This window comes from Mixophyes fleayi, chromosome 2 (genome assembly GCF_038048845.1).
Source record: "Mixophyes fleayi isolate aMixFle1 chromosome 2, aMixFle1.hap1, whole genome shotgun sequence".
NCBI classification, from domain to species: domain Eukaryota; kingdom Metazoa; phylum Chordata; class Amphibia; order Anura; family Limnodynastidae; genus Mixophyes; species Mixophyes fleayi.
In genome coordinates this window covers 295629874-295651786 of record NC_134403.1, presented here as the reverse complement: position 1 = coordinate 295651786, position 21913 = coordinate 295629874, and the positions used below count along the sequence as shown (strand labels likewise).

Here is a 21913-nt window from a genome sequence, read left to right as displayed (position 1 = left end):
CTGGAACTGGAAGCCCAAGTCAGGACTTTCAGTGCACATATGTGATGCCAATCACACATGCCTACACTGGCCTGACAAGGGGCTAAAACTCTGCTCCCAGCTAGTATCGGCAGGGAACTGAGCACTACTCATTTGCCCCAGTGACATTTATTGATATATTGGGCGGTATTTTATAGGCAATATAGATAGACAGTGATAGAAAATCTTCAAAATCAATTGGTCTCGATGAATAGACATCTAAATGACTTTTAGGTGAAAAAAGGTAACTTTCAATCTTCTGCTATGGAATGATTTACCTTTCAGGCAAAATAGGTGAATATGAAGGGAATATAAGTGGCCATAAATGGAGAGACTCTTAGAGGTCAAATAAGTAATCTACAAAAGCCAGGTCCTTAATGTTACTCATAGTTACATTTTTCAAATCAGTCATGTAAATCTGGAAACATTTGAAATACACAAGCTTCACTGCAACTTGTTGACACGCATACCTGTAGTTTTTATTAAGCAATCATATATCACAAATTGCTGTGTTGAAGCCAGTATTGTGTGTGCTTCATATTTATCAGGATTTACATGGCTAATCCCATTCTTAAAATCAACATTGCTAAAACTGAACTCATTGTTTCCCTCCTTTAAATCCTCACCCACCTTGATCTCTCCATCACTGTCAATAACACCATCATCTCTCCTGTTCCCCATCTTCGCTGCCTGGGTGTCATCCTTAACTCCTCCCTCTCTTTTGCCCCCCACATTCAATTCCTTGCCCAATCCTGTCGCTTCCAATTACCGAATATCGCCCACATTTCTCTGGATGCTGCAACAACCATCATTGATGCAATCATTATTTCCCATCTTGATTACTGCAACTTTCTCCTCACTGGGCTCCCCCACTCCCTCTTTTCTGTTCGCACTCCTCTTGTGCTTGATCCCCTCCTCTGACTTCTCTCGTGCCTGCTGTCTGTTTTCCCTCCCTTTAGTATGTAAGCTCTTATGTGCCCTCTCTTCCCTCCTGTCTCAATACCATTTCTTCTTCTCCTACGTCACTGTATTTGCTATGCTTGGAGCTTTTGGAGTCTTGGTTTTACTCATCTTGTTCTGTACTGTTGGACCCTGTATGGTCCACTGTTTGTATTGTACTTTGTATTTTGTACAATGCTGCAGAAAGCTTGTGGCACCATATAAATAAAGAAAGTTAACTGCCCCAAGAAAGAACAGCTAAAAAATAATCTATATAAAGATGCCAGACCACACCTTGAGGATACTGTTATGGGATTTGAGTGATTGATTAAAATAGCTTTATTTGGCAGTCCTTTTTCAATGGTTTATTCCCTGTTTTAAGCAACACAGCAGGCTTCCATCAAGGTATGGCTTCAAGTTAGAATGGCAAATAACTATTTACTATGCAATGGTAATCACAACATTTCCTTACTGTTTTAAACACAAATCATCAAGCCACATGATTAAAGTTTAAGACTCCAGTTTAGTCTTCTATGTAAATGAAATAATTGTTTATTTAATGTTAACAGATACTTTGTATGGTTTCCAAATATAGGCACAGACAGGCTCACACTGATGTAAGTTAACATGAAATAAAACAACAATTACAAAGCCAAAAATAACTAAAAACTGTAACACACACACAGGAGAACACTTGAAGGACACATTGAACGTGAAAAGCAGATCATTTGGGAAACCAGTGAGGTAGGAAGGAGAACGCGGATAACTATATATTTAACTTCCTGTGCAAGAGAAAGCATGTTATCTATCTATCTATCTATATATATATATATATATATATATATATATATATATATATATATATATTATAATATATTTCCTTCAGGCATTGTACATCATTATACCTAATACTTTTTTATTGAATCTCAAGCCATTTTTGTGGTTTCTTATTATATTGGTAGAAGAATAGATTTTCATGCAGTTTTTGCAAAGCGGAACAAATTAACTATGATGTTCAGTCATCTGTACTGTAATTATATCCAGCAGTAAAGTCCTGGTAGGCCTTTTTAAGAGATCATGATGTTTGCATTATTGGAATTAAGTTTTACTGTATTCTACCCAAATGAAAAGGGACCTGTTTGACAATTCACTTCAGATTGGCACTCAAAGAGCTTTATTTCAAGTTATAATATGCTTTCTTAAAGCTTGCGGGGCTAGCAAATAAGTATGATCACTAACTCACTTTATGTTTGTGGCACAATTGTCCCTCTGACAAATAAATGTGCTACAGGCCCTGGCAATCTGTTAACTCAGACATTTGATGATAATGTGCACAAGAGAAATGAGGAGCTGGTCTTACCCTATCCAAATACAAAGCTTCAGGCCAGGTCTTCCTGGACTAAATTGATTGGCTCCATACTCACAGATACCCAAATTAAAGCCTCGCCAGCCAAAAGAAAGATGTTCTTCAGTGACATAATGATGCTGAAAACAGCATGGGAATAGTGGAAGCAGAACGGAGGACATTTTGTATTTCCCGAAGAGGAATAAGGGTCTGTTTTTGGGCTGTGGCAGGCTGTCTATAAAGCAGAAGGAAGTAATACTGAGTCTCAAATAGGTGTAAAATCATGTGTTTAATTTACCCATATTTATGTATGTCTCTTTATACTAAAACAAGCATGTCCTCATTCTACATATAAACATTTAGTACTTTTTATCCTTCATTTTTAGGCCTTATGTTAGAATATACCAGCCAATCTTAATGTTTACATGTAGTCCCTCGCCAATTGAAACCATAGGGGAATACTCGCACTTTAAAGTAAAAAAGGGACTGGAAAAGTAAAGCAAAGTATTGTACTGAGAAAGATATTGAGTAACTATTCACATGTTGTTAAGAGTTACTACACTATATGTGTTTTTTTTCTCTTTCTACATGGTTAAAAACACATTGACAAGGCTTAATCCATATTGAAGATTGAGAGACCATTGCAAAGAGCTCAAATGTTCCCCCATTTATATTTGTTTTACACTTGCTCTTGCAAATGACTGTTTGGACTATTTATTCCCCTTGTATATGACTTTTTATTAATTTTTCCATGTTTAACTAACGCGCTAGTTATTTCACTATATATATATATATATATATATACATACATACATACATACATACACATACACATATACACACATGTATATAGATAGATATTTGTTTGTTTTAAGTCAGCTAGTTTTTGGTGGAATATTGTTTGCATTCATTTAAGCGCCATTTTTGAAGTGTTATCACTGTCACCTTTGCCAAACAAGGTCAATAACTTTCCTTGGGAGAGCGCCCCCCAAAAATTCCTTCATATGTGTAGGGCTTACCTACGGGGCGAGGATCCAGGGGTTCCTCTGCTCCCGCGGCGCTGCTCCCTTGGCCGGGGCGGTGAGCCAATCAGGGCTCACCTTCCGGCCGTTTGAATGTTTGGTGCCGCACGGCGTCACATCGTCGCCATATGATGTTGGTGCGCCGCCGACTATTTAATCCAGCGCATACTCTGCTATGTTCAGTCCATCGGCGGAGAGTAAGAGAAATGGACGTCTGATGATAGGCGGCGCGGTCAAGAATAGAAGAAAGAAGCAGAAGCTTTGGAAGCAGAGAGCCCTTGCCAGGGCTAGAGCTACTCTGCGACCCAAATACTGGCGGGATCAAGATCTGAAGATGGCGGCAGAGCGTGGAGGCAGTCGGGAGAACTCCTGGAGAAGATCCCCGAAGACCTAGGAGACAGGTAGGGCGCATCTGGGCACCATCTCTCCCAGGCCCCATCTGCATTCTTTCTTTCAGACAAGGGCACAAGGCCCTGCGGCAATTCGGGCACTAGGCCCAGATAGGAATTATCTGGACACTAGGTTCCCATAAATACCTGGGCTTTAAGCCCATAGTTGAAAAGGGAGCACTGAGTTCCGGTAGTGGCCACTGACGGTTCCAGACGGAGACATCTTGCCAGGTGGCTGTTATGAATCCCAGTGCATTCACGAAGAGCAACGGAAGTGTAAAGCAAAGTGTCTTTATTCAGGTAAATACACAAACAAAGATAACTCAGATCCACTGATAAGAAGAGGTTCCTAATGAGACTGTATAGTAAAAATGGCAGGAACAGGTATTTTAAGTATTACCCCAGTCCAGAAGGTACAAGGCTGTCCAGGAAAGCAGAGTCCAGGGATCAAGCAGATATCAGACACACATATCCAAATAGCCAGGCAGAGATCAAGCGAATAGGCAAAGTCCAGAAGTCAGGCCAAAAGGTCTGGGCAACAGGCAAAACAGCGTGGTCCAAGGTACAGGCAAACGAATCAGGGTCACAGGCAAGCAGGCAAGGTCCAAGGTACAGGCAGTGGTCATACATAGAAGTTCAATCCAGAAGGTATATAACAAACAGCACGAGAGCAGGTTAGCAGCAGCCAGGAACAAATGGGATGAACTGCACAGAGCACAGCTTGAGGCAGGTATTTGAAGCAGTGTGACAGGTGCAGTTCTAATTAGCATCAGACAAGGAGATTAATGCCTTCAGGCATATTGCAGAGTTCAGGAGCAGGACAGCAGCACCTCTGATGGATTATAGGTACTGCTGCCAGATAAACAAAGGCAGTCATAACAGTGGCACTCTGTTCCCGTGGGCCCCGGTCCAGCAACTGCAACTGGTCCTTAGTAGTGTGTAATTGCCCCTTGTGAGGAGATAGTCTCTTTCGTAAATCATGGGAATTGGGTTTAGCCTATATCTCTGAGTAGAGGGTGGGGGACTTAGGCAGTACACCACATACAGCTTCTAGCAGAGTTGCGCTGCCTGATCATTAGTTGCTATAGGATCAGGGAGCCTGTTGTATAGCTAGTAGCATTCTGTGGGTGCTACACAATAGTCTCACGGATAGTGTAGGTGGGAGGCTGTGTGTTGTTGTTGCAGGTGACGGAGGAACACGAGGGAATAGGAGTCAGAAGTCGGAGCTACTCGGTGAGTATATCTACTAGGTTTCCATTCTTCTCAGCGGGCCCTCGCCTACCTGCGAGTGGAGTACTTGGGCGGAACTGTTTCTAGTCCTAAGTATATGGAGCACCGGTTTTTGGCCCCGAGTAAAACGAGGTGTCAGCAGGCGGGGTAAAGTGAGTGTCTCTGCCCCTTGCCGTGGCCTCGAACAAATCGCCACCTGGTGCAAGCGGATCCTTACTGTTGGTTTCTTCCCCAGGCAGCAGTGCCGAAGGACGTGAGAGTGATCTTCAGTTTGAATGGGACGTAGGCAGTGAGGTGTGCTTCACAGTGTCCACTCTGATCCAGTAAGTCATTGGAGAGAAGGGAAGGGGATTGTAGTCTGTGTGCTTCTGCACTCCTTACACATACACACTTAGGCCCTTCAAATTCATTCAAATTCAACATTTTCGTCAAGTATTCTTCTGGGGTTATTGCCAAACTAAATTCTCAGACACACAGAGGGGCATCTCGTCAATAGCCACGTAGCAATCAAATAAATTCCAGATTCAGTGTAATTGGGAAGATGATTTAAATATATTCCTTTTAGATGAATATTCTGAAAATATCTTCACTAACAGTCATTGCATTTCTAAATGTATGAACTATCTTGAAATATTAATCAAACTGACTCTATATGACTCCCTCCAAACTTCATAACATTTGGTCAGCTAAGTCTAAATACTGCTGAAGGAACTGTGGTAGAGACGGTACCTTGTTCCATATATTCTGGGATTGCCCAGTAATTAAACCATTTTGGTCAGAAGTTACCGATTTGCTGCTCTAAGTAATTAGCCCCGACATTGTACTGACCCATAACCTAGCGTTACTCCATCATTTCTCTCCAGATTTCCCAGTATATAATAAATAAGTAACAGGACATATCCTAATAGCTGCTCACGTGGCATGTGCCCAGCACTGAACATATCCTCATATTCCTGATATGTCTAAAATTATGGCCAAAGTGCAATATAGTTTTGAAATGTAGACTACTGATTGTCCTAACTCTGGGACTTATGATTGTTGTTACTTACTATTCATTTGTATGTTATCTGATACTCATCTGTATAGAAATTGCTATGTATTTAGCTTCATTTACAATTTTTATCTATTCCGCATTTAGAATGGATCTTGAGCATCCATTGTCTACTGTATCCCCACATGTTGGCTTTCCCCCTCCGGTTATTACTTTCTGTACACATATACCCTGTTTAAAACCAATAAAAATTGAGTAAGATAAACAAATTTAACATTTTCTATCTTGGTTACCCTGAAGGGAGCTAAGATTCTGGTAGGACAACCTCTCTTTTGTATTGAATCCAAATATTGTCCGGTGTGTTCTCCCGTAGACAGAAAATCCCTCACAATGAGGCAATATGAGAACCTAATTTCTGCCACCCTTAGGAGGGTGCCTCCTGAGACAAGATTATCACTTGGCCACATAGAAGAAAATACCTAGAAGTGCTCTCAAATCAACATTGTGTTGTGTGTAAGTCTATAGTCTGTATAGACCTTATTCATATGGCTGGCGCAAAAAAACCCTGGGGGCACCCTAGGTGGCGCCCCCCCGCTTTCCCTTACATGCATGAAGTGTAGAGTTCCTCAGAATGGAAGTGTGGCGCTTGGCTGTGACATCACAGCAAAGTGCCACATTCCCAGGTTAATACTGAAATTGAGGAGCAGCAACAGCTTCACATGTAAGAAACTGCTGGCTTCTTCTCATTGTCAGCGGCTGGTGCTCCATGTTGTTGCACTGCAGGGGATTAAAAATACTTAATGAGTGATGTTATGTCACTCATCCCGTTTTAGGTGCCCCCAAAAAACCCTAGCTAACCAGCTAGGTCCGCCTAATGGTAGCGCTAGCCTGCTTATTCAATTATTTCACATATTTAAGGAATGCGAATAACAGGTCAAGAAGGCTTGTAAAGTATCAAGAAGGCTTGTAAAGTGCACTTCTTGTCTACAGTGGAGGCAGATAATATAACGCCATACATTTTTTCATGCAAGGCACTGGTTTCTGGTGAATTCTCTTGACTGTTGGTTCAGCCTACAACATTGTTGCTCTGCTGTGTGTAGATGAGAGGTGTACTATATCTTATAAATGCCTTTTCTTTATTGGCTCCCACAATGAGCAATAGGGGACTAAAAATGTTACAAAGGATAGTTGTGAAAGTATAATCTAAAAATCTGGTAATGGACTATTTTGATTCAATAAGCTAATAGGAACACACAGCCGATTCCAACAAGTTACCTGAGGAAGAAAAATGATGACTTCCAGGGGATTGCCTAATATGGCACATACAATGAATTGCTCACCTTAAATAACATCTAAGTTACAAAAGAGGATTAAATACTTCATATTCTCCATGGAAGACATATTGGCAAGAAGCTTAAACAAACACTTCTCATCTTGAAATGTGACAACATTACACTACATACTATGAATTAGTCATCTTACTGGAATAGACACAAATAGTTCCTGTCCAATTAATATAGTAAGCAAGCATTCACTCACCACATTCTAAATAAATGACAGGGCCTAACACATAATAATAATCTCAGTACATACAGGATGACAGTTCCTTCTTAAACAGATTAACATTACAAGTAGTACTGCATTACGAAAAAGAGTTGTTGAATCAAGCTACAGGCCTTTTTCCTAGGCACAGAAACATCACATTGGCTTGGGCTTAAAAAAAAAATCAGCTGCTGAAAATGTTTGAAAATGTTTGGGGTGGGCCACCTGATCTATGTAAACAACTAGTCTTCATTAATGTTAGTCTGTCCTACCAGAGGTTCCCTACTACCTCACTGGCCATTTTCCCATTGCAATGATGCCCACACTTGGGTCAATCCTGCCTCTGTCCCCAAGAGTCCAGCAACAGGGTCAACATTCAATTTGAGGTTTGGTGCTTGGGCTAAGCACCCAGATCTCTTCCACATTCAATGAATCCTGTTGGTGAGGTCAAACAAAGACTATACGTCATCTTCTGACCACATCTTTCTTCATGCCCAATTATGGAAAAATTAGTTTCCATATGATCATTATCTGGCAAGATAGTTGTTTTGGGACCTCCCCAATATGGATTCAGATAATAATACTGATATCAGGCCAATTACCCAATACTGCAGCATGTATGGCCAATTTTAGCGCCAGTGCTATTTAAGAAGGGCACAGTTTAGGGCTCCCAAGAGCTCAAGAGAACCCTTGACAAGACATCTTCCCAACCTCTGCTTACCATACATTTACTTGGAAGTTTCCCAATGCTGAGCAAGAAGAGGTGTCCACAAACACAACAATTATTAAAATATTAATTGAAATATCTTTTCACAAATTACCTGACATTAAATGATTTGTACATGCACAGAATCTAAATATGATAGACTTGATATTGTGAGAACATGCAAATAAGTAAATGCTTAATTATGATAGATCAAAATGTACAAAATGATTCTTTAAATTAAGGTCTTCAGATTAATATCTTTGAAATGCCATATATAATAGTAAGATCTCTTCTAATGGGATTGTATTGTGAGAAAAAAATATTGCGTTAAAGCACCTTTAGTCTAACGCTAATAATGTGGTGACACACGGTCAAAGGTCTTACTGCCATGAGCTGTAGCAAAAATGTGCAAGTGCTGAAACTATAGTTTTTGCTTGTTGCCCACCGTGGATAAGGGTAAAATAATCAGCGTGGCATAGATGAAATAATAAGGTAAGCTAATGTCAGCTATTATTGAATCATATTTAAACACACAAAATGAATTACAATGATAGCCCTAAGCCAGGGTTTCCCAAACCCAGTCCTCAGGGCTCCCCAACAGTGCAGGTTTTCCATATCTCCTTGCTGGAGCACAGGTGTATTCATTACTGACTGACACATTGTAACAGATCCACAGGTGGTGCTAATTATGTCACATGTGATCAGGAAAACCTGCACTGTTGGGGAGCCCTGAGGACTGGGTTTGGGAAACCCTGCCTTAAGCATTGCATTAACTTCCACTTGATTGGACATATGAAGAGTACATATTATGGGTACATAGAAGTTGCATCTTAGAATTGTGAAACAACAGTGGCTAAATTACACTTGGAGACATTTATAAAAATTGGTGCAAAGAAAAAAGGTGGTGCAGCCCATAGCAACCAATCAGATTCTGTCATTTTTAAAGTGCAGATTAGAAAATAAATAGCAAACATCTATGGGCACAGCTAACTGTTCTACACATTTACCTGACAAACAGTTTTCATAAGTGTACCCCAGTGCTACAAAATGTAATTGCTGATAGGGAGCTATGGCTCAGTGACCAACACTAGCATATATAACAGATTTCACACGCACAAGTAGAAAGGGCAAAGGGACATACTGCAGGATTGCAGTTTATCTGTGGTATCTTAATCCAACAGATAGAGAAAAGCTAAATTTAGCGTAAATCGAGTTTTTGTCTGAACAGGCCATATCACAAAGGTGTGAAGTTCCACTGATACATTCTTAGTTCAGCACATAAAACGGCTACCTCCACTGTGCCTGTGTGTAGGTGACAAGCCCACTTTAAATATCGTAACCAAACTTGTCTCATGCCTTGTTCCAGTTTTAAGAACTAAAGCAACATTTAATAAAAAGTAACCTTCACAACAGTTGAAAAGTTAAACATATTACATAGAATGAATTTATGGATACATTTTAATTAATAGATAAATATTGTTTCACTATAGTTTATTTAAATAGCAGACAGTTCAAATGTATAATACAATAATTATGATTTCCTGTAATCTCTAACAAAAGCTGCCATACAAAGCATAAGCTAATTGAACGCCACAAACACTTAATTTTACAGCAATGCCACAAAATGGAACTCAGCCAGCCAAAATAAATCCATCAAGCTATTCTAATTACAAAGATATATATAACTAATATATGTATGCAAAGTTTCTTGCTTAATAATTAGCCTAATATATTATTCTATGCTCACAAGTTTCACCATTAAAGGAATATGTGTGTTATGTATGGGGAACAGGGCCAGTTGCACTGCGTATGTTCTATGAGTTGCATGTATAAACCATAGTTGCCAACATTGGCAGGTTAAGTTCCGGGAGGTCTGGGGGTCAAGTGGGTGTGTGGGGGCAGGGCTTGAAGAATTGTGCCGTTAGCCCCGCCCCCAAAGCTGTCACCACCTTTTCATCCAATAAAACAAGGGGGCGGGGCCACAATGACGCAGCTGTGGTGCCATTAAGCCCCGCCTCCTCCATTCACTTACCACCGCTGCCCGGGAATCGGGAGAATTGCCCTCTCTCCCGGGAGCCCGGGAGACTGACCCAGATTTCGGGAGTCTCCCGGATATTCCGGGAGAGTTGGCAAGTATGGTATAAACTATTTTTCATATAGAGGTAACACAACAATCTATTCACATTAGTTTGACAGGTCAAGGTTAGGGGAATCTGCTTATTGAAGCAATAGAAAACTAGCAAATCACCACAATTTACTGAGTGATACTCAGTTGCCTGGTGATACGAGCTGGTAGTAGTAAGAGGAGTCTTACCACATCACCAGCTACTCTTGGTGCATTTACGCATGCATGGTCTGGCTTTGGGCTTCCAGTTCCAGTTATCAAAATAAAACAATTAATTGTTAAAAGAAAATATTTAAAACGCATACAATTATTTTGCTGCCATACCGATTAGAAAAATACTTTAAATTAATATACTGTTTTTTTTCCAATATCCTCTGCTATAGTGAAAGGATGTGTGCAGCAGTGCTTGACTTTCTGCATGTAAATAAACATATCTGTATTTCTGTATTTATGAATAGGCGAATTGGCTTTGTGTTTGATTTGCCCAATCTAGCTATCAAAAAAAGCTTTATTCTTGGAATCAAGCATGCAAAAGAAACAATGTGATTATTTCCATGTGCCCGGATTAGCACATTCAGAATCATCAGAACATTTTGCAGCTTTCAAAGAGCAAACTATAGTGTCTCTAACCAATATTATTAAATCCTACCTCAGATTCTGTTTCCCTACTGCATTTAAATCACATCAGTTTAAACAGGCAATCATTTTTTAACAACTCTTTGTACTGCAGTTAATGTCACTTTGTTTTATGTTTGGAACATATAGTGCTTTCTTTGGTAGAATATTTAAGTAAATTTATTTTATACTGAAAGCACTGTACAAGCAACAAAAGTTATAATAGAAAAAAAAAATATTTTTCATGAGTCTCATAGCTTAATTAGTACAGCCCAGAAACCCCAATTAATCATCTTGCTCTCCCAAATATATGTCTATTTTAGTTAGAAGTTGGGTAGGAAAGATACCTATAAATGTTGTTTTAAATTTGTATTAATCAATTAGACTCCGGTCTCCTCTATTGCCAGGACTACTAGAATCACTGTAAACCAGAACTGACACATCATCTCCTTACTGGTTACACTGGATCTTTCTACGCTGACAGGCAGGATACTCCAGCTTGGCCAGGCTCCATACAAATGAGAGAAATCCCAGGTGATTTTGCAAGATTTCCTTTTACTAATGCATGATGATGAAAATTTGGCATTGGTGCCGATGAAAATTTGGCATTGGTACTGGCAACCTTACCAGGACCCAAGTCTGTCATTTACCAGGAAAGCATCCGCCATAACTTGCAAAAGAGGTTTAACCTGACCGCAATATTGGTTTCAGCTAGATGATGGCTATTAGAAATGTAAGGTCCTGTGCACAACGTATCAGGAAAGTTGCAGAGATAAGATGTAGCAAGGAATAATAGACTGTGGGTTTTGTAAGTAAGCTTAAAGTTAAAGAGTTGAGTCGTATCACACACAGGCCATTCCTGACAATCAGTGAGAAATTGTAAACTGGACGTGATTTGGGCATTCAGCACATAGGTTGATCAGCTGGATCTCTACTAGTTTTATTGGTTTCAGAAGATGACAAAATACCCAGACTGATGGCGCTCATTTTCAAGCCACATTTACTAAATGTCAGCTATAATTTTGTCATGAACAGAGAGAACTTACAGTTATTTATAAGGGTTAACCCATCACATACTTGTGGGGGAGAAGGCCTAAAATCATAACTGCAGTGTAAATATGTTATATCGAATGAATCCATTGATAAATTGAGCTATTAAAGTGTAAAATGTGAAGACAGAAAGTCTGATTTGATGGCTTTGCACACTCCAGTGTGAGAAGATAGGAGTGTCACCTGTGGCAACTTCAAAGAGCCCCTGCTGTGGGATATGGCCAGGCCTGGGATGGAGTTTGGCACCTGAATAGACTTTTAGGGATTGCTCAGCATGGTGTCTGGATCACAGAGCCCATCTGCTAACTTGGCTATACTTTATATAGACAAATAGAATTCAGTTTTAAAATATGCCACTTAATATCAATAAAATTAGTGATCAACCACATATTCCTCCATTGCAGGATGAAGGGCAACTCATATGTCAAATTCAGAATTCTGCCCCACAGAGAAGTTAAGGAAATGAGTATAAGCTCTACAAGTACACTGTATCTGGGCGTGTTTGATATCAAAAGATGGACCAGTTAATAGGGGATTTATTAATAATAAAATTGGATCTTTGTGACGCTCCACAGAAAAGTTAGGTCACATAATTGGTTAGTAAATCAGGCAACATGCAAATGGTGATTGAAAAAAAGTGTCACAGACCACAACCCCCTGAAGGTAGGGAGAGGTGTGGACGTATCTTTAAAAGGCTGAGACCAAGTACAGTAAATTGTCAGACTTTGGGAAATCAATTCACATTGATAAGCTGTCCATCTTCCAAGCCAATTTCCCTTGGCCAGAATATACCACTTTGATGTAATTTATGCTCTGTATGTAATCCTTTTTATTTTAAAATGTTTTGCTTGTGTATGTTATGTCAATCTATTAATTGTTTATTAATTATTTTTTATATCTGAATCCCCTGTACTTTTGTATATTAAATCTATAACTGAATATGTTGCATCCTTGATACTCTAATGAATCCGTTAGTCTGTTAAGAAGAAATAGCTTGACCAAGTTAATCCTTTGAATGCCAGTGTGTGATTTGTCGATATATTTGATTAACGAGCTTAGTGTGTACTTGCATTTACATTTGTGTAACAGTCTGGAGGTGTGAAGAGTTAAACCTTTGTTCGCTGGTGTGGGTCTTCCTAGTCTGTGAGCAGCTAGAAGCCTTGCGTGCCAGTGTAGGACAGTATATTGGGGTCCTATTGCCCATTTTCAATAGGTGGTGGCATACCTTAAGTGTGTGAGGTGTGAGCGCTGTTTGGGGGCGATTCAGTAGGTCTATAACCTGTGTAATAGGTAGAGAGAGACTGCAGGCTAGAATCATGTGTGACCTCATAGAGCAAACACCCCAAAGTCACGGCAGCTGGGAGCGTGTCCGTTACTAATTTGATCAATTCTAAGTGATTATTATTGCCCATAGGTTTTGGGGGGGTGGGCTTGCATGCTAAAATATAGAGCCAATTGTCTTATATTAGCTACAATATTGCAGACTACTATGTGATTACATAAATTGATGCTAAAGGGAGCATTGTAACAAATTTCGGAGTGGACTGGGACCCTCGTGTTTCTCAAAATAAACAAGGGTGCCATATTCATTGAAAGTCTGTCCAACAACTAAAGTTACTTTAAATAAAGGAAACTGCTTTGTTAAAAGACACTAACTACATGCAACACAAATCATTTTCGCAATCATGGAAATTTTAGAGTACGGAAATCAGAATATACTTAGCCATTTATAACATTAAAGGATATAGCCACTTTTCTGGCATTTTATTTTTACTTAATATTAAAATTGTGTCATTTTTTCTAAATATATCTCCATGTCTTTTATCAAATAGGACCTTCAGTAGAGTATATCTTTGGGTGCTAATTTTATCGAGCCGGGAATCTGAAAGTCGATCATTGATGTGGGTTGTCCAATCGGCTTCTCTCAGACAACTCAAACTTGTTAGCTTGGGATCTCTTTCAGGGCATTCTTCAGAGTGTAGTTGCATCAATGTTTATATGACCACTCATCCTACACCTGCTCTATATACATTCATCTACACCACAATAACCCAAATACATTTACCACAATTACACTATAACAAACATTTACGTACCTTACAAACTTTTATTTGTATGCTTATACTTCACAACAATCAGGTCAGTGTCTCGCTTACTTTGTTATAACTTATGCATGTATAACATAATTTTTTGTTAAACCTATAAAATATTACTAGATTTAAAAAATCATAAAATGTAATTATTCAGCTGTTAAGTAAGAAATGTAAAATCCCTCCTTTCCCTTTAAGTAGAACATCCACCACAACCTCAAGCCAAAAACTACGGCCTGGGGTTAGCTCAGCAGCCAAAATAAATAGAGCTGTTTGGCAAACTTTTACTACTGTGTTTAGCTATTTGCTCCAGATTTTAATTATAACATTCTTAGCCTTGAGTAGGAAGCCCCAGTGATCTTTCAGGGAACTAATGAATAGTTAATATGTGCAATAAAACATGTAGAAAAGAAACGTTTGTGCAAAACCAATATATTTTTAAATATATTTTGTCTAATTGTCTAAGGCACCATTCTTTTCACCAACAACCTGAAAAGACCAGAATTCATACAAGATTAGTTGCAATGTAGGTCAGTACACATAATAGAAAACAGATGTTCTTCGTTCAGCTTGATAGTTGGTCCACAAACACACACAGTTTATAAGACAATAAAAGTCTATCAGTGAGTTCAATTATATACGTAAAGGGAATATTCCACCAACAAGAGTTTTGTTTTTGTTTTCTAACAGAAAACCCTCCCACCCGGACTAGTAAAACAGTCATTAGCAAGATGCAGCCTGAAGACTATTATTCTCTCCAGGTGTCAGTGTCTGGCGAGTAGCAAAGGTGTCAGTGGGTCAAGATTTGTAACAAAAATAAAATAAAAAAAATGACAGAGAAGGACTCTAACAGTTAATAGGGCAAGATAAGGAAACTACTATTAACATGGAATTGCAAGACAAACAGAATCTAGCTTCACTAAGATTAATGAAATTGGATTGGGGCTATTGGTGCCTTACAGCAATGATACTTAACTTTGCCTTTTATTTGTGATACTAGAGGGAATCTGCGGGTTTGAAAAAGTGGAGATGTTGCCTATAGCAACCAATCAGATACTTGCAGTCATTTTGTAGAAAGCACTAAATAAGTGATAACTATAATCTGATTGGACGCTATAGGCAACATCTCCACTTTTTTAAACCTTCAGTTTAGTAAATATACCCCCAAATGTCAGTTTGCCATGGATTTGGGCCCCAATTCTCATTGTGTCTTTGTTCAAGAACCTTAAAAAGAGGCAGTTCCCTATATAATGTAATACATATCTGACAATCATGAGGCCAAAACAAAACTAACCTTGGGTCCCTGACTCACAGATTTAGCCCTTTAGTCATACAGAACAATATTACTGAATATGAATTTAGCAGGTAAGGATGAGGTATTCTAGTGGCCTGACAAGCACCTGACATTAACAAATGTCTCAATTAGGATTTGCAATAAACAGGACGTTGTGCACAGTGGATAAGGAAGGAGGGCTTGCTTATTACCAGTAAAGTTTAAACACAGTCCTCTAAATGATATGTTAATAAAGATTGGAGAGTGGGGATCATGTCAAGCCCCTAAAGAACTGACACCATGGGGTAAATGTACCAAGCTGAGAGTTTTCCGGCGGGTTTGAAAAAACAATCAGATTCTAGCTATTATTTATTTAGCACATCCTACGAAATGATAGCTAGAATCTGATTGGTTGCTATAGGCAACGTCTCCAACTTCTCAAACCGCCGGAAAACTCTCAGCTTGATACATTTAGCCCCATATCTGCTAGGCTCATATTACAGGATGCCATTAAGTATTTTTTAATATTTCCTCATCCCTGGTTGCACCTTAATATTGTACACATAGTGACGAACTTCATCTACTTCTTATTATACCCTAACCCTTTGAAATTAAGTAATATGTTTTAAATTTTGAGTTGTTTGTTTTAACATATACATTTCTGTACAGCGCATGTGCATCAAAAGTGCATACACATATACATTTTTGCGACTTTTCATATAACATACTATAACATCTATCTCTATAACAACTATATACTATCTCTCTTGTGTATATGATAGTTCATTACTTTATTATATTGCGTACATATAGGATGATGCAACTTTAGTATTTACTACTAACACTGTTGTTGTATCTCTGTATCTAGTGGACTCTACCAGCCCTATCAGAGAATCGTGTCTGTATGGTGAATATGGACTTTGTTTGCCGTACTTAATAACTGTGTACCTTTTCCTGTCTGTCTTTATGCTATTTACAGCTCCGTATGTGCCATGTTTATTTTACTATGTCAGTGTTATTAACACTGGAGGGTGTCACCCACCCATACTGCCGTTAATAAATTCTCTGGATCAATCTATATCTGACCATTATTCTAAGTGGTAAGAGAGTATATCAATATAAAGTACTTTAAGTGTAAGTTGGTACCCCTGTACTGACCCTTGTAATTACCCGCTGTCCCCTCTGTTTCAAGCGCCAGGGAGTTATACCATTTTATCCATCAATAGGGTTGAGCTATCCCTATATCCCCCCACTCCCAGGTGGCTGCTTATCCACTGATACTCTGTAATAGGGAGCGCTGAACAATCATTTCCACTAATTAATGCTGCAGTAGACCCAAGCCTTGATGTGGTGAAAAGTACTGACCCTCAGACAGGTCATAACTGCATCTAAGAGATGAGCGAAAGCAACTTTGCGGATCTGTGAAATTTAGCTCATCTCTATTACATAGCATACAGTATATTATATTATATGACTCCAAACTATGGCTTGTCCAATCACCTTCTCTCAGATAGTCAAACTATTTGCTTATATATAAAAATTTTCATCTCTTTTGCTCTTAAAACTATCCTTTGTGAGGGTCTGTATATGAATAACTGTGAATCTACAAGTATGAGGAGAAGGTTTCTTTCTTAAAAATAACTTGTACAATAGATGTGTCAAACTCGCGGCCCGCTGGCGCTACATGCGGGCCAAACGCATATCTTTTGTGGCCCTGCCAGGCACCCTCCTCCTTTCGCACTGAATGTTGACGTCACCATGCCCAACATTTGCAGAGAGGCGCCACGAGAAGAAGAGAAGAAAACAGAATAAAGGAAAACAGAAGAGAAGAAAGAAGGCAATAGAAAGGTAAGTGAAGGGGAACAAAAATCAGCATAGAGGGCGCAGTGTGAAACAGGGGAGACAGGTGAAAGGGAGCAAAAGCAGCATAGAGGGCACAGTGTTAAACAGGGGAGACAGATGAAGGGGAGCAAAAGCAGCATGGAGGGTGCAGTGTGAAACAGGGGAGACAGATGAAGGGGAGCAAAAGCAGCATGGAGGGTGCAGTGTGATACGGGGAGACAGGTTTTATCTTAATAATAAACCTTACAAAATTGCATATTAGACTTTTTCTTTTTCTTGCAGCCCACACAATCTTACACTTTGATTATTTGACCCAATGGGTTTTTGAGTTTGACATGCCTGTTGTACCTGTTGAGTTTGACATGCGTATGTATACCAAACTCTGACTTGTTATACTATTGCGCATAAAAACGATGTGCTTTGGAACACAGCGATCCCATCGGAGAATCTTTATTGCAACCGGTAAACGCGGTGATAACACCCCCAGCCCAGCTAGCCTCTGGCTCCCATAGGAAATAATGGAGAGTAGTAGTTTTCCAGTGATAGACTATCACCGTTCAACGTTACTTTATAAAAAGGGACAGGAATGTCTTATTTGGTGTAAACTTTTCAGTGACTTGTTGACAAATCTAAATCTCCTTCTCTAATGGTAAATGCTACCATGTGTTTTGCAACAGGAAAGTGCAGCATGATGCACAATTTTGCACTTTGGAGTTGCAGCTGTTTTTGTGTACCAGGGTGGTGTATGTGAACAAAGATGTCAGCTACATAGCTCTCAGCTACATCATGTGACATGTTGGGATTTATAGATCCATAATAGTTTGAAAGACAAGGTTTGCCTAACTCAGCACTAACACGTCACTGTAGAAAACACGTTACCCCCAGACATCACAACACAGATCATGAATCATACATTGCACAGTGTAGAACTCTCAGTAATAAAACTAATACCTGTGAATCACAATAATAAAACAACGCTATGCTCATGTCATGTCACATCCTGTATGGGTCAGCGGTTATATACAGTAACACAAGCAAAAATGTAATTCACATATGCTGTCGTATTCACAAACAAAGATTTATTCCTCTTGGTAAAAACTGATAGAAAGAAAAAGATATATTAATGAACAATTCTTAGAAATAGAAAAGATCTTTATTGAATTTGGAGATTAATTGTTCCAATTCCAGACTGAGATGTTCTTTCCTCATGTGTTCTTCATTTGTTTGGAAAATAATTTAAACAATGCATCTTTATCCAGTTTCACAAAGGATGAAGGCAAATTTGACAGAGAAATATTTTGGCAAATGTCTTCTGATAAACTTGCACTCCATCGATTGTGACATTAAAACTGTTGGTAACTGTTGGTAATTAAGTGGAGAGGAAGAAGAATAAAAAATTCTGCTAAAGAAAAGTCTTTTGGAGAGAAAAACCTTGCAATATAGCTGATTCTTCTCATTTGTATCATTTGTATCTTGCATGCAACAACTGTAAAACATTACATGATAACAGTATAGAAATGACTAACTGTACACTCATTAAAGTACTCTTAATATATAATTAAGTCTTATTTTCCACAGAGACAGCTGTAAAGCATATGGCTTTAGTTTATTGTGTAACCACATATTTGTATTTATATATGGAAAATGTAAATGGAAGCAATTGGGGCACTCTATAGGGGCACTATTATACTGGAACGTGTCTGTCAGGAAGCTGTGGAAACTACAGTAAGTCACGGCATACTGGAAATGGTATTAAGGGCCAGTATTTAGCACACAGCACTTTGCTCTTTTGGTTCATTGTGTCCTGATAGATCCACAAAGTAACAGTACACTTAACTTGACCATCAAGGCAGATCCAGTGTCTGGTAGTAGGTTTGTCACTTTACTTTGTGTGAGACTATGTAATGGCATTTCTGCATTTTTCAGTTAGCGTTCAGTTAAAACTACTTTTTTTTGCTATTTGCCAGTTAACTCCTTCAAGTAGAAATAACAAAGTAGTCTCGGGCATTCCATAACTCTTTATCTGTGGTGGAACTAGAGGTCCCATCATGCCCCACCAGCTTGAAGATGACAGAGTATTATGGAATTTGTAGTTCTACTTCTACCGCAGCTGGAGAGTCACAAGTTGCCTAAGACTGCTTAAAAGCCTCCTCATTTTGTCTGCAGAGATTTATTTGCCAAATATCCAGATTTGTTAAAAATGAGTGCTAACTGAAACATGCAGGAATGCCTCACTTGTACATACTCTCATACAAAGCAAGCTGACAAGACTTTACTACCAGGAACTTCTATTTACTGTAAAACCAAGGATGAAATCAGATAAGAAAACAATATGTATGAGAGTTTTCGTTCATGAACATAATTCAGATCAGACACACGTCAAATAACCACACATATTAAAATATCTCACACGTAATTAAAAAAACATCCTATAGAACATACAAACAACTTTTCTTTAGATGTTGGACAACAGAAAAATCTCACACATTTGCAATGATTGATTTCTGTAGGAGCTATATTGTCCTGAATAGTTAAAGGAACTCTGCACAATTTGATTTTTCTCTATATAATATTCACAAATCATTCTGAAAGTCAGTGAACTACAGTATATTCAGGTAACCCTACCTTCATATCCACTGGTCAGGTAGAAATTCAGGGTAAACAGCCAAAGTACATAGATTGAAATCTCCATGACTCTAAAAACAAGTCCTGCAGACGTAAAGGAAGCATAGAGAAAGAGACAGAGGGGAAAGAATTCTACACAGTGTTTAAGCTTCAGGCAAGAAGCAAGATACCGCAAGTTTTTTTTTTTTCCCTTGGAGAACTGAAACTCTGCCAGGAAAAAGGGGGGAGTACAGCATTCCCTTATTGGACGCAGCAGATTCCCTAAACGAATATAGTATATGATCCCTTTGCAGAAGTCGCTTTGCAGGTTTCACTTTTTCTTTGTAGAAATGAAGGCCAATGTCTTCAAAGAAACCCTTTATACCTACCAGTAGCTGTAGATCTGCCTTGTTTTGAAATGTAAGCTGTTAAATTGATTTGCCATGTCTGCGGAGATCAGTTTTATTAATGGTTGCATTGACAGGGGGTATTTCCTCCTGACTTCTGCTCACACATAGTTTTCCAAGGATGTTGATGTTGGAGAGGTGCCAGAAGAAAAAGTAAATGTACTCTATATTCTTTATTTTCAAAATCTTGAGATTTGTTTGAATAAATAACACTTTTATTAAACTTATTTGACATTATTCCTTTTATGGACTAATTATACACTTCTTCTATAAGGAGATTAGAAAAGCTGAAGTACCACAGTTCCGATAAAATAAAACTATTAACATTCAGTAATAAAAGGAGAGTTACTAAATAAAATAAAATACATTCAACACATTAAAGATTACAAGCCTGATTTATGAAGGAACGTAAATGCAGATATGTGCCGTATTTTGTGTAAAATCGTTTTGCGCATGCCCAGAAATGGACTATACGCTAGAGAATGCAAGAACATCAAATTAATCTCTGAGTGCATAGAGCGCTTTTGACAGCCTACGATTCCAGGGGCGGATCGGGGAAGGGGAATGGGCGTATGCACGTATTTAATGTACAGGAAGGCCATGCCAAGCTCGAGCGCATGCAGTGTCCCAATTCAAGCTTTGGCCATCTCAAGGGTATGTAGTTTTCTGTTGCATTACTTGCACCAGCTGCAGGTCGGGTGTAAGTGCTGAGTACTAGTAATGGGGGTCATGTATGTAAGCTAGAACATGTGTTTGCATTCTGGAGCAACTGTAAAAGTAGACATTAATATCATCATAATAAATGTATTGCATAGCGGGAAAAATTACTTATTTTAAAAAGTTTTTCATTAATGACTATATTATTAACAGGTGACTAAAATTGAATAGTTTTTTCTGTGCGTTCTGCTGGATCTTTATATTCCACATATATGTATTGGACGCAGTGTATTGTGTCTGTTAGAGCAGAGCATACCTAGACCTGTATTCAACAAGAGACGTCTCTTTAGATGCGTTTGTAGTTGAATACAGATGTGCGTATGGGGAGTTTCTTGGCCATGTACCCAAAATATCGATGTTTTGATCCCTGAGCCACGTAGTTATCATTTTTGCCTTATGACAAGGTGCTCTATCCTGCTGAAAAAGGCATTGTTCATTATTCATGGTTGTGTTCTTTGGCAAAATTGTGAGTGAGCCCACTCCCTTGGCTGATAAGCAACCCTACACATGAATGGTCCCAGGAAACTTTACTGTTAGCATGACACAAGAATGATGGTAGCGCTCACCTTTCCTTCTCCAGACAAGCGTTTTTCCAGATGCCCCAAACAATCTGAAAGCCCTGTACCTTTTGCAGAATATCAGTCTGTCCCTGATGTTTTTCCTGGAGAGAAATGGCTTCTTTGCTGGCCTTCCTGACAACAGGCCATCCTCCAAAAGTCTTCATCTCACTGTGCGTGCAGATGCATTCCTCTTGCCTGGTGTCATTCCTGAGCAAGCTCTGCACTGGTGGTGCCCCGATCCTGCAGCTGAATCAACTTTAGGAGACGGTCCTGGCGGTTGCTGGACGTTCTTGGGCGCCCTGAAGCCTTCTTCACAACTATTGAACCTCTCTCCTTGAAGTTCTTCATGAGCCGATAAATGATCTGATAAATAATTTACGAGCAATCTTACTAGCAGCAATATCCTTGCCTATGAAGTCCTTTCTGTGCAAAGCAATGATGACTGCAC

General features: G+C 39.0%; 1 protein-coding gene across 2 annotated transcripts in view; it reads right to left on the bottom strand.

Annotated features, from left to right (window-relative positions):
* The window catches only part of SRPX (sushi repeat containing protein X-linked), a 59349-nt gene extending 39254 nt beyond the window's left edge, over positions 1–20095 (bottom strand). For both annotated transcript variants that reach the window (XM_075196435.1, XM_075196437.1), the window contains exon 1: positions 19803–20095. In XM_075196435.1, coding sequence (XP_075052536.1) covers positions 19803–19869 — 67 coding nt within the window. In that variant the 5' untranslated portion in view covers positions 19870–20095. The remainder of the gene's footprint in view (positions 1–19802) is intronic.
* Between the last annotated feature and the right edge of the window lie 1818 nt (positions 20096–21913).